Raw genomic sequence first — 16,889 nt, 5'->3', positions numbered from 1 at the left:
TGCTATTATGGTTTTCAACAATGTATTCCTGTCAATATTTAGTTAATTCTAACTTCCTGGAAACCGAAGAGATATAAATATGGAATAGAAACAGAAGAGAAATAAAGTGTCTTCTCATTAGTTTGATAATTTGAAACTCATTAAAATGTGATAAGTTGAGTGAATTCAATGGAAYAGATAACATTGGCTAAAGGTATCTTCCTCCCCCCCCCCCAGTTCAGTTTATAGTTATATTGACATTTTTATTCCACAGGATAGTTGGCCACTCTTACAAAGCCACCCTGTATACTGTATAGCTAGAAATCACCTTCTACTGCTATCAGCRGTCTCTGAAGTGAAGCATTGTACAAACAAAACTGGATATTGTTGCCTGTGACTCCTGAATGAGTAACAGTTTCCTACTAGAAGCTATCGCAGGAAGTAGAAATGTAATGAAAATATATTATCAAACTTACTGTGTGAGAACTCTTGGTAAGTGTCACATGGCACTACTGAAAAGAATTTGGCCCCATCCCTTTGACACCCTCCTTTAAGGGATACATTCATAAGATTCCCCCTCAATCTTCTCTTCCCCAGGCTAAAGAGGCCCAGTTCTTGCAGCCTTTCCTCATATGATTGATGCTCCAGTTCTCTGATCATCTTTGTAGCCCTACGCTGGACTCTCTCCAGGAGCTCCATATCTCTCTTGTCCAGTTCTGGGCTCCCCAGTACACAGTACTCGAGGTCTCAGCAGGGCTGAGTAGAGGGGCAGGATCACCTCCCTTGACCTGCTGGCAACACTCTTCCTAATGTAGCCCAGGATACCATTGGCCTTTCTGGCCATAAGGGCACATTGCTGGCTCATGGTCAACTTGTCCACCAGGATCCTCAGGTCCTTCTCTGCAGAGCTGCTTTCCAGCAGGTCAGACCCCAGGCCGTACTGGTGCGTGGGTTTTTTCCTCCTTGGGTGCAGGACCCTGCACTTGCCCTTGTTGAACCTCATGAAGTTCCTCTCCGCGCAGCTCTCCAGCCTGTCCAGGTCTCTCTGAATGGCAGCACAGCCCTCTGGTGTAACAGCCACTCACCCTAGTTTTGTATCATTGGCAAACGTGCTGAGGAGGCACACTGTCCCTTCATGCAGATCATTGATGAAAAAGTTGGACAGGATGGRAGCCAGTACTGAGCCCTGGGGAACTGCACTAGCCACAGGCCTTCAAGTAGACTGTGCGCCACTGAGCACAACTGTATGACAAGAACCAACTATGTTTCCAATTAAGAGATTTTTACCTGGATTGGGGTTAGTTGGTTACCACTACTGTCAACTGCTTGGGATGCTCAGCTTTCCTGTTGATCCAAAGTAAATTGAACCTKACTCTGCCCCTCGCCTGGCAACCAAAGTTCATTAAGAGTGTATTGTGGCAGAGAATTGCTGGCAGTCTGTTGTTAAGGCTTTTTATCGTCCAGTAATTCTCCTTATATTTGAGGAATTTCTTGTCTTCTTATTTCCATATTATGATAGTCTTCATAGTCTTTGTGCTTCATGAACAGACCTCTACTCTGCAGTAAATAATCCTGAAGCAATAAATACTTTCATACCCTCAAGAAAAGGAAGAAAATAAGTATGTTACTATTTCTTAATATTTGTCATAAACAGGTGTAGAATTAGACCGTAAAATTTAAAAGTAACTGTTCTGGAAAATTACATCAGACCTGGAGAGTTCAGACCTTTTGGGGAAACAAGACTGGTTGAGGTCCTAAAAACTTACTTGTCTGCTACAAAGATTACCTATGGAAGTTAGGATGAAAGAGGGAGAATTTAGGACTATCTTATTTGAATAAGATATAAATGTTTCTTTAACACCATTGAACAAGTATCCGTTATTACAACCTCTAGTACAGACTTTAGATGTATTTAACAACTGCATTAAATTTCTCTGTTTTAACTAAATTATCTTATATAGTGAATATATATGGCTTAAATTTAGTCTTGTATTTAATCTTCTTTTTAAAGAACGATACAGAATCCAGAGTGATCAGTTAGAAGACCTTTGGCTAATAGCAAAAGAGCTCACACTTAGACTTGAAGAACATTTCAAGAAGCAAAATTGCAAAGACTTTGTGTGTACCTTTTCTGGTTCAATTCCCCTGGAAGAATATTTTGAACTAATTGATCGACATTTTGAGGTATGTTACATAATACATGGATAGCTAACTAACAGTTTCCTTAGTACAAAGTTGTTTGTAAGTCACTGCTAAGATTAATTAGGTTAAAATTGCATAGCTGTGACACACGGCTAATGCCTTTCAGAAAATAGGAAGCTGTATCTAAGATAATGCTGAAAAAGATCTCATTCTCTGTTTAGCTTTTAGCATGTGGAGTATGTCTTGCCTTTGAAACAACCCTTGTGATTGGCAAGCACAAGTAGTTCATGCACAGTCTGCAAATGATACAAATTGGGGTACTTGTTTAGTTCACTGGCTCTGTGTACAGAAACCATAGGTTCTTCATTCACTAACATCATGTTAATTGTAAGATTGTTTCTAAATTTTGTCTTTGATCATATGCTATTTTACTAGTCTATAATAATGAAGTCATGAGCACTTGTTTCAGCAGAATCATCTTGGTAGTTATATGAAAAGTACCTTTAGATTTTAAAATACTAGCTGCCCTTCTAAAAGCATCGTGCAAACACGAACACATTTACCAGAGGAGGTATGAAATATATGAATTATCTTTACCTGCCTGTTTGGTCATGCAGATGACGATGAAAAGCCTCTCCTGAAGGTGGCTCACTCTTACTAAGATTTTTATGTTGCAGAAGCATGTACTAGAGAATGAAAGGGTGATTATAAAGATAAAGGAGGAATTCTTATCATCTAGGCATTTGATATACAGTCTTGTCAAAGTTTTGTGAACATTTTAAGAGAGTTGGTTGCCATACCTGATCAATACATACATATAAAGGAAAAAGGATTTCACTCAGAAAAAAATGATCATTCAATCACGCAGAACTTTATTCCTTTGAACATAAAGTATTATCTTTTATTTTCTAATGCAATGATTATCACATCTACTAAGTTGTGTGTATGTGTCATAAATAGCAGGCCAAGCCAAGGAGAAGCCCTGAGAGATCCACTCTGAGAGTGATGAAATTTCATTCTTGTCATTAGACTTCTTGCTGACATTCTTATGTATTATTACAGATTGTGACTGTCAACAGTTATTTGTGATTTCAGTGGCAACTGATAGTTTTTCCACTCTTGTTTCAGAAAGTCTGAAATAACCACATCAGTAAGAAACTGGCATGGGCAACATAATCACATTTGAATGAATACTTACTCTCCCAAGAATTTTATTATTGTTCTCCTGTTTCATTAGGAATGTGCATATATGATGTATATGACCCTTAGTCTGAATTCTTGAAAACCCTTAAATTGCAGCTACGTTTGAATGCTGAAAAATTTCAGGAGCTGTTATCTGAAAGGGCTGTACAGTTTAGAGCTATTGAGCGGCGACTACTGACACGATTCAAAGACAAAACTCCTGCACCTCTTCAACATCTGGACACCTTGCTAGAAGGAACATTCAGAGAGGTCAGTGCAGTTTGATTGTGAACYTAAACTTTCTTTATGTTGTTGGTAAAACTTAGTTTAAAGCATATAAGCTCTGCTTTCTTCGTTACATTTACCATCCAAGAGACCAGGAAGCAGTAATTTGTTTAACCTAATATTCCCTGTAAGTTTCCAGATGATTTGCTATGGTTTTATTTAATCTACAACCACAAAATTTTTACTCCTGGGTCACACCAACTTGACAGCACATCATTCTTTCCTAACTGATGTTGATAGTGTAAATATTTTATAGTTCATGTGAAAATATTTTAYAGTTCATAGCTTGTGTAAATATTTTATGATACACTGTAAACTGGTGGAATGGTTTGGCTGTTGTAACATTCACAACAAAATAGTCTGAGGCTGACCATGTCCTTCCTTTAGGAGGTTTCTATGTTCTAATCATTTCAGAATGCAATAGCTGCAGAATAACTTTTTGTTTTTTTCAATTTAATCCTAAACCATCCCCATACTGGGAGTACACAAGAAGGACGAAACCCAGACTTTTTCTTTCCTGCCTCAGCCCTGCAGTGCTTTGGAATAACCCTTGTTCCATGGTGCATCCCCTTTGCTAAGAAGTCACTTTATGGCATTTTGTATGTTTCTGCTGGAGGATCTGATATATATTTTCTAACCTGTCCTATCAGAGAAGATGTGTCACAGTTAGATTCCTTACTGGAAACAAGACTATATGCTGTTGCACTTGTATATGGTGACAATTAAAAACATGAAGGTATTAAGGAAAAATATTTTTACTGTTTGCATTAGGAAAACTATTCTGTAAATTAGAGAAAATTACCCTTCCATGTATGATTAACTTAAGAGTTAGATTTACCTTTATTTCTATCTTTTGTATTAATGAGTATACCATGAGACGGTTTAAGTTTTAAGGTGATTTTTTTTTTTTTTGCTTACTTGAAGTACTAAGTATTGTTGACAGAGGAGTGATTCTTTAGCACTTTGAAATGGCACAACTAGATCAAGCTCCAAAGATCAACTAAATAAAGTGAGTCTCTTGAGTCTGTTTTTGATATGCATAACTGTTGCCTTTAAATGTAAGGAACTGAGATGTGCTTGACAATTTTCTTAAGCACTTGAATTGAAATATCAGCTCTGACAATATGACCAAAATCATGTCATTAATATAGATGTACATTCTGGAAGTATCACAGAATGGTTGAGGTTGGAAGAGGGACCTCTGGAGATCGCCTAGTCTAACCCCCACRTTCAAGCAGGGTCACCTAGAGCATGTTGTCCAGGACTGTGTCCAAATAGCTTTTGAATGTCTCYAGGGATGGAGACCCCACAATCTCTCTGGGCAACCTCTTCCAGAGTTATTGTAACAGTATAGAAGTTTTTTCTCATGTTTAGACCATATTTCCTGTATATCTGTTGCTTCTCATTCTATTGCTGGGCACCATTGAAAAGAACCTGGTCCTATCCTCTCTATACCCTCCCTTAAGATATTTGTGTACATTGGTAAGCTCCCCTGTCATTCTTCTCTTCTCCAGGCTAAACAGGCCCGGCTTTCACAGCCTTTCCTCATACGATGGATGCTCCGTAATCATCTTAGTAGCCCTTCTCTGAACTTGCTCCAGTAGCTCTATATTTCTGCTATATGGGGGAACCCAGAACTGGACGCAGTACTCCAGATCTGGCCTCACCAGGGCTGAGAAGAGGGGTAGGATCAGCTCCCTTGACCTGCTGGCAAATCCTCTGCATAATACAGTCCAGGATACCATTGACCCTCTTGACCACAAAGGCRCATTRCTGACTCATGGTCAACTTGTTGTCCACCAGGATCTTCAGGTCCTTCTCTGCAGAGCTGCTTTTCAGCACCAGCCTGTACTGGTGCATGGGGTTATTTTTCCCTAGGTGCAGGACCCTGCACTTGCCCTTGTTGAACCTCATGAGGTTTCTCTCCGCCCAACTCTCTGCAGCCTGTTCAGGTCTCTCTGAATGGCRGCACAGCCCTCTGGTGTAACAGCCACTCAGCCTAGTTTTGTATCACTGGCAAACTTGTTGAGGGTGCACTCTGTCCTCCAACTGTGCACTGCTGATGACAACTCTCTGAGCTCTGTCATTCAGCCCATTCTCAATGACATCACTGTCCACTTGCTTATCCCACGCTTCCTGAGCTTGCTTATGAAAAAGTTATGGGATACAGTATCAAAAGCCTTACTGAAGTCAAGGTAGGCAGCATGCACTGCTCTCCCCTCATCTACCCAGCTAGTCATACCATTGTAGAAGGCTGTCAGGTTTTTAAAGCATTATTTCCGCTTTGTGGATCCATGCTGACTGTTCCTGATCACCTTCTTATCCTTCATGTGCTTTAGAGATGGCGTCTTGGATGAACTTTTCCATCRCTTTTACGGGGATAGAGGTGAGGCTGATTGGCCTGTAGTTCCCTGGGTCCTCCTCCTTGCTCTTTTTTATTTGAAAGGTCCTTCAAACCAGAATCAGATAGGTAATTTTTTTTTAATTTCTACTGCTAGGTCCTTTTCAAAATTGTTTTTACTATTCTGTGTTTGAAAAAAGATGAGGGAGAAAAAGTTTTATTTTCAGAGAACAAATGTTTAAATTTTTCCATTTTTGTTAAAACTTTGTTTTAGGCATACTCAAATTTTCTGTGGTAGATTCACTTTGATGTTTTATTTTGTTAGTGTTAATCTCTCTGCAGTGCAGGATTTTTTTTTTAGTTTTTTTTTTTGTCACAGATAAGCATGTAGTAAAATAGTGATTACCATAGGGATACTACGACAATATTTTGGAAGCGAGTGCTGTGGTAGGTTTTAATATTACCTCTTTGCTATTTGGATGAAGTGAGATTGCTTGGTTGGGTATTTCCTRTGCATTGAAAAAGATATTACTTCTATTTTTCCCTTTTAAAAGTCAGTTTAATCTTCTGTCTTTATTATTTGAACAAGTATATTTAACACAAATATTTAAAGCATTCAAAATACTCCCTATACTTTTTTGTTAGAGAAGGAATAATGAAGCTGCATAAATATGAACAGTACAAACTCTCATTCCAAAAATCCTTTTAACCTATAGTCTTTTTGACATTGAAATGAATATTACTGTTTYTTGAGAATACTAATTTTTGTATGTTGTATGTATGATATGAAAACATATCTTTTTTCTTTCTTTTGGGAAAGTCCGTTCTGAGCATGTTTGGTTCTGTTTGGTAGTTTTCTTATTGGAGAATGTATTCAGTAAAGAATGAAAATCCATACTCCATAGAAGTTAGTGGAAGGGCTTTTATTGGCGTAAATGGAAGTTGAATTGAACCCTCAATGAAAGTAATGTAAAAGATTTAAGATTTTTGTAATAAAATAAGCATGATGAAAAATCCTACAAATAATTTAAATATTAGATAGAAATTACTATTTTTATTCTATTGCTTATCATTGTCTAAAGCCTGATTTCTTCCCTTATGTTAAATTATGTTTAAATAGGAGAAAATAATTTGCATCCTTCCCCTCCCCTTTTCACTAACATAATCGATTATGTACAAAAGAAAACCTTCATTTGTTACTTTTTAAATTGGATTTTGTGGTCAGAAGGTAGATGCACATACTTGTTTTTATAGTGCATTCCAAACTGTTTTGTCAAGAACACTTGGGAGTTTACAGTTAGTGAGAATATCTTATTTGATTAGTTATTGATTAAAAGTTTTTTTTTTTCTACACAGAATCCCCAAGACCGAAACTCTAGCGTATATATGTTATTTCTTAATAGAATATCTATTATGGGTTAGTAAGTATAATGGTATAACCTCATGACCTCTCCAAATCTACACTGATATAAAGGTGCCCCATACTGCTTATTTTGCATCAGAGTACTTATGCAGAAGATGTATAACCTTCATGTGAAGCATTTTTAGTACAAATCAAATGATCATGAATATTCAGGTCCCGTAATTTCATTGCATRTGTTTGACATCTGTGTGTTTTGTACAGTCCTTTTTCTTTGCCAAGCTGCTAATGAATTGGTGAGCTAATTTGAATTCTACAATTGAAGTAGATCGTAGATGTTAATTTTCAGGTGTTCAATTCCATCAAGCAAATCTGTATGTGTGTGATATATATGTAGATGTATAACATATATGTATGTTAAAGCTATAGATACTAAGCCAGAGAAAATTAATCAGACTGCATTTGATTCTCTGCTAAAATGCATTTCTAGCTGTGATCTAATTTTTCTATTAGTCCTTATAAATGAGCACCAAGGCAGGATGTATTCAGTGCTACAATAAAATTACTAATGGATTCATTGTAAGTAAACCATAGCCCTTACCTTTTTGTCCTCACAATAACACATATAAGCAGGCTTCAGTATCTGCAGGAGTGAAAGACTTCTTTTTGTTTTTATATTCCTATTTARTCTTATCTCCTATAATTTGTATTTTTGAATTAATGCTATAAATCTAATAGATTTGAGTGAGTATTGCAACAGTTAACAGCTACGTAAGGTGTCCTTTAGAAGGAAGAGGAAAGCTATTACAGAGTAGTAGTCTTGTACATTAGACAAAGGAAATGTCATTCTTCTGACATTTATGAGTGATTTTTAGGAAGACACTGTGAAAATACTGGAAAATCAGTTTGAAACAGATGCTATTTTTATGTCTGAGTTAGTTTCTTGAGCACTAGTTTAAAAAAATTACCTGTGCAATCGGACACACTGCTTTTTCTTGTTCTAAGAAAATAATTTAATTAGATAAATACGTAAACAACTGAACAGCAGTTAAGATTGCATAGACATTTGGTAGCTTAAAGAAGGACTTTAAATATGAAATGAAWTTTCAGCAAGTTTTATGGTAGCTGTTGTAAACAGTTTGTGCTTTGTATAATGCTCACTTACTKGAGATATGTTATTGCTTGAAAGTCTAATTTAATGATCTTAATCTCTACAGTGTATTTTCTGTCATGTTAAAGAAATCATAGTTTGGCAATTAGCTGTAGGTGATTGCTCTGGAATTATAATTTTCATACATTGACTCTTGACAGGTGCAAGTAGGAATTAACAGTAAGGATCATAAGCATCAGAAGATTCACTTTCTWCTTTCAACTCGCACGGGTTTCAACCCAGTGAATCTGAGTACTACTAACGATGTTTACTACTAAGCTGTATTTCACTCAATAACTGTATTTAGAAGATTACTGTGGTTATTCTTTTTTAGGGAAAAAAGAGGAGAGRTGGATTTGAAATACAGGGTTAGTTCTCCTACATCACTAACCGTTGTTCGGCCAATTTGATGAACTGTTCGATCTTCTCCTGTATTCATGCTTTAAGAGATGAAATGACAATGTAATCTACTACATTACATTGCATTGCATTACAGTAAAATGTTGTAAAATTAAGACAAATGATGAAGCTAATGGATTTGTGTCCTGTATCCCTACACTTCCATTGTAAACCCTTCCGATTCTTTGATGGCMCTGTTGTAATTCCTCAGGTTTTCCCACATTATAAGGCTTCTCCATCCCTCCATAAAATCTCTAGCTCTCTTGAGTTTTCTAATATTGAAATCTCAATACTTACTCTTGGCCCCCAGCAACACACTTGCAGCTCTCGTTATGTGTGTGCTAGCTGTCAAGCCGGAGCACTTGTGCTGACTGGCAGTACTAACTAACCAAACAAGGGGCAATGTCAAGATTCTTACCTCTGTCTCAATGGGACTGCTGGCCATGTCTCTCTCCCCTCCTGCTCTGCTTATTATTAAAAAAAAAAAAACGGGGGAGGAAGGGGATCTTACTGACTCTGGGTCTTCATTTCTCTGTAAAACTTGGTAGTAGTTATAGGAATCAAAAGTTACTAGGAATGATCTGACAGACCCAGTCTGATATAAAAGGACAGCACATTTGCATAACCTTAGAAAACTAGACTTACAAACAACTGCATTGACTACAGTAGTGGTTCTTTATGTTTTAACTGACATATTTTAGCCTTTCTTGCTTTAAGGCACTGGATAAATTTAAGAGAGTGACTTGCCATTAGTAAGAGGATGGTTTAGACAAAACTGGTAGAACTAGTTGATGCTCACAGCTCTGCTTGTTTTCTCCTAATTCTCTTTCTCTATTCTCTTGTGGTTGTCTAATTTATGTTGTCACTGAAAAGCTTGTTTCACAGAAATATTTGGCTGCAAACAACAATAAAATGACTTATGAGGTAATTTTCAGATCTTTCTCTGTAACAAAGTTGTCCAGTTCTGTTCCTTCTGCTTTCTTTAGAATATGTTGCTATTTATCTTGGTTGATTCTTGGTCTTGCATCTTGAGAGGTCTGCTATGAATTGCAGGTTGCAGAGATTCACACATACCGTAGTTTTTTCTTAATAAAAAATTTCTTGAAACAAGGGGACAGAATATTCAAACAGCCTGCCAGTTTGGATAACTGGTCGTAGGTTGCTGTTTAAAGGGAGTAGGAACAAGTACACACTTCCTAAAGATTAATTTCAGTGTAACCCCCCCCCCATCTGTTCTCCCTTCAGCATTTCCGTCTTATTTCATTCTTACAGCTAGTAATATTGGAAAGTCAATGTAGTGTTTCTCCATCAATCTCTTAGAAGTGGTCAACAAAGATAGTTCCTTCCAATTAAAGATACTATGACTCCTACTTTAGACTAAGGAAGGTACTTCCGTCAGGAAGAGCCGTTTTAACTCTTTGTGCAGTGGTAAACTGTACAAGAATTTGTCACCTGTGAYCAAGAATGCTTTATCTGTAGATAAAGCATCTTTTACCTGAGATATGTGATCTGACCTCTCCCTGAGAAATACAGCTGTCTCAATAGTTTGCCCTGAATGTTTGTTGGGGATCTTGAGGTTTCAGTAGTGACTGCTGGAGGGACAAAGGGTTTTTGCAAGAGATTTGGGAGTCAGACTTCTGTAAATGGATGTGCTGGCTTTTTAAATTAGTAATGTATTCAGAGTTTCCCTTCCTCTTTCGTGTGTGAGAGAGGGGTTTTGAGAGAGGTATCGCTAATGTTTTCAGAACTTTTTGATCTTCATCATAGAACTGTTCTGCATTGTAGCTTAATTTAAACAAAAAGATGGATTATTGCATGTTTTTCAGATGGAATTTAAGCAATTGTGCTATGAATTAATGCCAACTTCTAAAAAGCAGGACCAAATCATAGCTGACATTGGCTCAGTTTCATGCCATAGCACAGGACTCATATTTAGGAATCCTTAAGTTTGTTCTGTGTTTCTGGAAAATTCTTCGTGCAACTGACTGATCCTTCTAGAGCTTTTCAATACTCCTGTTGTTTCCAGAATGACACGGAGTATCCATGCCACATGGCAGGATCTATCCTAGTCTTAAAAGGTGACATTTAAACAACCAACTTTAAGGCTAAATTAGCAGTTTTCTTTTTCTTAGAAAGAAAGAGAGATTTTAGAGCAACACCTGATTAAAGAATGTAGGGTCTGACTTGCAGCTTTATTTAARTTTACTCTAAGATACACACACATAAAGAACATTCAGCATGAGGAAAAGCGTTAAGTAAATGTTTTTTTAGAAAAGCATCCAAAAAGAGAAAGCTATGATACAATAAACCTTCAAAGTTAAATGTATGGAGAAAAAGCAAATCTTTTGTATCCATGGACATAATTTAGGAGGCCATAGGAAGTGCACTAAATATTTATGTTTCCTGAGGTTTCAGCAGAATGTGTAATTAATCTGAATTTTTGGGCAATACTTAAAGGAACTTAAAGTTAGAGTCCCTTTGAGTACATCTTTTTCAACAAGACAATTGCAAGGAATTTGCACCCTAGTGCTGCTGATCATGCATATTAAATCTTTATTCCATTGTGGTTTGTGAAGAAGCAAGAGTGTTGAAACCTTGTCAAGCAGTATTTTTAGTATTAAAGTAGTGTATGCCAGTTCTTGTCCATTTTATAGTAATACTTGACGCTTGCAAGCAAAATCAGTTTTGGGTGTATATCACTATCAAGACTGAGATAGCTTGTTGATTCTGAATCGTATGATTTCCTCTCTGAAGATTGGGCACTTGATGCCCAAGATCAGATGCTCAGATGAAGATCATTATTTCAATTAACAGTTGACAGATGTCCAAATATCCATGTAAGCACATTTTATCCTTGTCTAACACATTTGATCAGTTTTCACAGCAGAACCTTAGCTGCATTATTCCAGTGAGGTTGATTTATGGGATGGGATTCTAGCTTGTCTTTATGGCTGGGGATGAACTGTCTTACAGTTGCCTCACCTATATTCCACACCAGGAAGATGTGAACAAACTGCCATCTGGAAGCTTTGCGCCTGTGCAGTGTTGAACAAAAATCATACCAATACCCCTTATTCATAGCACTTCACTAATGTAGTTATATGGCTCCTAGTTTGGAGATGATTTATGGTCTGCCACTTTAGAACAATTCTGTGACTCTCTTCAGCCTTCTCTGGAGAGCTAATGTAACCTTTCTCTGGTCAGGTGCTATGACAGTAGAAGTTTCAATACTCTTTTTCTGGGTCTTTAGGTATGTGCTTTAGGTTCAGTCCCATATCTGGCATCTCTCTTGCTCAGAGGTTCCTGGAGTCCAGTTACTTAAGTTCTGTAAAGGAATTTTTACGTGTGCACATGCACACATGTGCATTTTGTTGTTGGGTTGCATGAAACATACAGCTTTGTGGAAACCACTATGACATACATGGAAATATCTAACTTTATCTCTTAAACAAGAAAGATGGATTTTGCTACTGCATTTTGAAAGGAATTGTGAATCWTCTCTCTTTCTGTTCTATTTGCTTGTTTCCTTTTTTCCTTCACTCTCAGAATAAGATTTCTCCACTGCCAAATGAGTCCTCCTTTTGATATCAAACCTGATTCCTGTGGCTTCATTCCAGAATCACCCGATTAAATTGACTCCCCTAGAATCAGCGAGGTTTTATTTCAGGCAACTGGAAATCCTTCAGGTGACCTTGAGCTGTTACAGTAATTTCTTTTAATATTTCCATAGTGATTTCATAACAGAGATGTAGGCRGCAAATAAGTAGGTCTTAGGAGGACAAYAGGCAATTTATAGGCAATAGTACAAACGGATATGTATTTGTGTRTGTATGTATATGCATATATACATGCACATGCATGTAATTCATCACATTCTTATTTTAGTTTTCAGTCTTGTTTTTGAACATCTTTTCAGCGTTATGTGTCTATTATAAGAGCCAGCATTTTACTTCCTTGACAGTTAATATTAATGCAGATCTAGCACATGTTATATTAAAGAAATGAATAAAAAACTTCCTTCCCATTTCTTTTCTTACCTCACTTCCATCTATTGATTTAGGAAGCTAGACTCTTTATTTCTAAGTCTTGATCTGTTACAGCGGCACAATACAAAATAAGTATTGGCATTTACAATATTTTTACTTAAAAATATCTTTTACAAACACATGAATATAGGTCTCTGAGTTATTTTAACACTTGCAATGTGTGGAGCATTTTGGTTACTACTGATATGTGGTCAGTGGCAACTAAAAGTCATTATGTTCTATTCACTAAAATACGTTCAGAATCTCATTAAAGGTCCATTAATTCTTTGTTCAGGCCTCTCTTAGCTCCTTTCCTTGCCTATTAGTCAGTTGATAAAAATCTCAAAACTGATCACTAATGATTGAGTATTCTCTCTAGAGTCACACTTCTGACACACATGGCCTTGGGAACACAACATTTTGGGAATGATTCATTGCCTGATTAGTAAGGACTTTTACCTCAAAGCAAAACCATTAGAGTTTATCATGAATGACTCAAAGGCTGTATCTCACACTCGCTTCTGTAATAGTCATTTTCCCCTGATAATGTCAGTGAGACCTACACTTATAATATAAATTAGCTCTTTTTAGCTTAAATAAATATACTGTTCCTTTGAGGAGTTATATTTAGCTTTTTTTATTTTATTGCTGTTTCTGCAAAATGTAGCATTTTATTCTTTTCATAGCCACTAAAAGTAACTTATTGGCTATTACACGTAATTAAAATTCTCTATTTTACTGGTGTTCAGATAGTGTTATGTTTCTGTTTGCTTAAGACTTATATGGCTTTAACAGTGGAATACATACAATGTCATGAAAGCCCCTGTTTATTTGAAGATACAGTCAAAARATGTCTGAAAGTAGTTAGCTGTACTTGGAAAGCATATATTGAGATTGCTGGCACAACTCTTCAGTATTGTAGTTTTTGCTAGCAATCATTTGTTCTGAAGAGAGACTAGCCTTAAATAAGGCTTTGATTTTTCCCACAGTTTGTGGGACAAATAGATGAAACTGGTATTTCTATCCTCAGCAAGGTTTTTTCATTAGGGAGAAGAGCTGAAGACTTGTCTAGGAGCTGAAAACAGGACAACCAGCCTGAGAGAAAGGAGTTGGAAGCAGTGTGTGTGTGTGTGTGTGTGTGTGTACAGTACAAAATGCCTCAACTAGGACTGAATTCAGTCCGTCTGGCCTGTCACATTCTCCTCAAAGGTGGACACCAGCTACGACATGCCATGTCACACAGCACACAGTCCTACTTCCTGTGCTTCTCCCTTTGATCTTGTGAATGGCCAGGTTTGGGGACCCATTGCTCCATTCAGAGTACTGAAGAGCTAGAGGTGTAATTTTTCCTGTGTATGACTCGCATTTTAGAGCTGTTCCACCACCAACCTGTCAGAGGATTCCTCAAACTGTGATTGATGCTCAGGGGTATAGAGGAGATTGTATCTTCTAGAATATAAAGGCAATAGCCTTTATAAGAAGTGAAGTGAAGAAGTGAATTCTGTCATTCATCTTACAGTGGAAGATCTAATACCTTTTTTAAGGAGAATAAATGACATTGCTTTGTAAGGCTACAGCTCTTGTCCTAGGCCCAGTATACATAGTCCAGATCATATATTAGGGACCTCTGAAGGGACTGAAAGAGCCTGAGTGCATTTGTATGAGTGAAAACGGAACCAGATGGCTACAGTTCTCAGTAGAAGGGAATATTGAGAAGTCTTACTACATTGAAAGAAATTTCTGTCATATCTGACAATATGAAATATAGTGTATGAGATACCTACATTGAAACTTAAATTATTTACAGGCTCTTTCACAGGGAAAGGTAGGCTCTGTAAGCAAGAGAGGAAGTGCTATACAGTATGGTGATCAAAATCTGAAGAAAAATTTCATAATGTCTTCATAGAAAGACAGAAAATCACTGTATTTCATGGCCTCTAGGAATATTTCTATTTCAGTGCTGTAATAGTGCAGTGCCAAATAGATGGAGGCATGAAAGCTATATAACTGAGAACAACTAATGAGTGTATGTGATGAAGATACGATGGCTATGTGGCAAGTTAGAATATATGATATTTGTGAAATTGATCATTTTAACTGGGTGACCGAGACATGATGAGTTGCTAGATGATTATCAAACTAATATAAACGTTGGTTTATTTCTTCATGCAGTATCAAAAAATCTTCTGATGATGTTTTAATAGTTTGCTTTTGGATGTTTATTATACTTTTACCAGCGTGAGCACAGGTGCTGTGCCTTGAGATACCTGAAATAACAACATAATCAACTAGATCATTTGCTTGTGTAGCTTACAATAAATTATATTGATTTCTCTGATTTACGGGAAATGAGAGTTGTTCTTTGCGTTTGGATAGTAAGTATATGTTGGTTTCAAATTCACGCCAAGTAAATATTTCAAAGATACTAACGCTCAGATTCAGGGAAATGCCACAGAGCTCTTCATGTTTGGGTTCACTGCTGAGTCGTATGTTCATTATAGCAGCAATTCAGCGCACAGTAAGGAGGAGAGCTATATTTCCATTAGATTTAGTATAAAGGGATTTAATGGGTACCATGTAAGCTATTAGCATTTTATTCCAAATCCTGATTAGGAAAAAAAAAATACTGGGCATTAAATCTTAGGGTTAAACTGACTAAAAACTTATCTAATGCTTGCAGATTTTGGTTTGAGTTAGATATCTAAACAGGGGTTAGTTACAATTCCAGCTACACTAAGTTATTTTATCTGCTCACTTAATCTGAAATCATCTTACATCAGGCCCTGCAACTGCTTATTTTCATTAACTTTACAGAGAACAAGCATCTGAATCAGTCTCACCTTGCCAATTATGCATGATAGAACACAAAAAATTAAATAGTAGAATTGTGACTTTTTTGAAGCTTACTCTCTTTAGTTATATATTCCTTGCAGTCAGCACAATCTTAACTCAGAGCTCCTGGTCTAGCCACTACCTCTCTGAGGAAAAAAGTAACTTGTGTGGTCATTTTTTGAGTTTAAATCTTTCTAATAAAAGGAAAAGTTTATACTGRAATAGAACTATGGGCTAAATCTGTAAATTGCCAAGAAAACAAAGGGGAAAAGAATATTTTTCTCCAGTTCTTTTTGCCAGTTGGCATCTCACAGATCTAAAGTGTGTTTCAGTTGTACTTAACTGGTACCTTCCACGTAATTARTAATTCTACATTGGGAAGCTTTTAATTATTCTATTGTGGGCAATTTAAACTGGTATGAAAAAGGAAAAGATTGCTAATGCAAGAAAAGGTGGTGCAATGAACTGTGGAGTCAGAGGTCAGAAAGCAAACAGACGGTATAGCTGAGTATCCTAGTTATTTTAAGGTTTTTATGAAATAAAAACTTCTTTCCATTCTGCTTATTTTTGAGTAAACAAACTTTTGAAAGAGTGCAATTAAAGTTAGAAGCTCTGAAGCTATGCTAGTTCTATGCAAGAATGACAATATATTCAAGTTACAGTAACACATCAGTAAATAGTTTTGAAATACATATACTGGGCAATTTACTTTTACACGTTTTAAATCATATTGATATATTTAAGGGAGTTTTACAAATAAATCTGAAATAGATCACATGGCCATACCATAATTTGGATGATCTGAGTTTATTTTCTCTAAGTTTGAAATAGATTGCCATGCCTACTGTCTTTGGTTTTTTGACAAAGTTTTGTGGCTGCAGTTTTTTGTTTTAATACTGGCAATTTATTGTGGACACAAATTTGGAATTATTTAGCCATCTTAAAGTTAAGCATCTGCTTAAGTCCCTTGTTGGATGGTGACCAGGATGCTTAAGTCAGGGTGTCAGGTTTTGAGTATAAGTGCTGTATTCCTTATTTTTCCAAAAAGCCCTTAGTCAGCCTAGAAAACATTATGTACAGGTGCTGAAGAGTGTGCTTGCTAGTGTAGATTCCTGTAACATAGGAAGGGGAAGGAGAAGTAGAAAAGGAGGCCTTATATATTACAGGAATTGGGGTATTTTTAAAGGTGTGTTT

General features: G+C 36.7%; 1 protein-coding gene across 7 annotated transcripts in view; it reads left to right on the top strand.

Annotated features, from left to right (window-relative positions):
- The window catches only part of BBS9 (Bardet-Biedl syndrome 9), a 309,884-nt gene that overhangs the window by 80,874 nt on the left and 212,121 nt on the right, over window positions 1-16,889 (top strand). For 6 of the 7 annotated variants that reach the window (XM_085303707.1, XM_085303713.1, XM_085303722.1 and 3 more), the window contains 2 exons: window positions 1,991-2,163; window positions 3,421-3,573. In XM_085303707.1, the coding sequence (XP_085159833.1) occupies window positions 1,991-2,163; window positions 3,421-3,573 (326 nt within the window). Of the gene's footprint in view, window positions 1-1,990; window positions 2,164-3,420; window positions 3,574-4,512; window positions 4,550-16,889 lie in introns of those variants that run through there. The other variant, XM_085303739.1, reaches the window with a different exon arrangement.

Source organism: Rhea americana, unplaced genomic scaffold (genome assembly GCF_003343005.1).
Source record: "Rhea americana isolate MKP2758 unplaced genomic scaffold, rheAme1 scaffold_100, whole genome shotgun sequence".
Taxonomy (NCBI): Eukaryota; Metazoa; Chordata; class Aves; order Rheiformes; family Rheidae; genus Rhea; species Rhea americana.
This window is presented reverse-complemented; position numbering and strand designations above follow the sequence as displayed.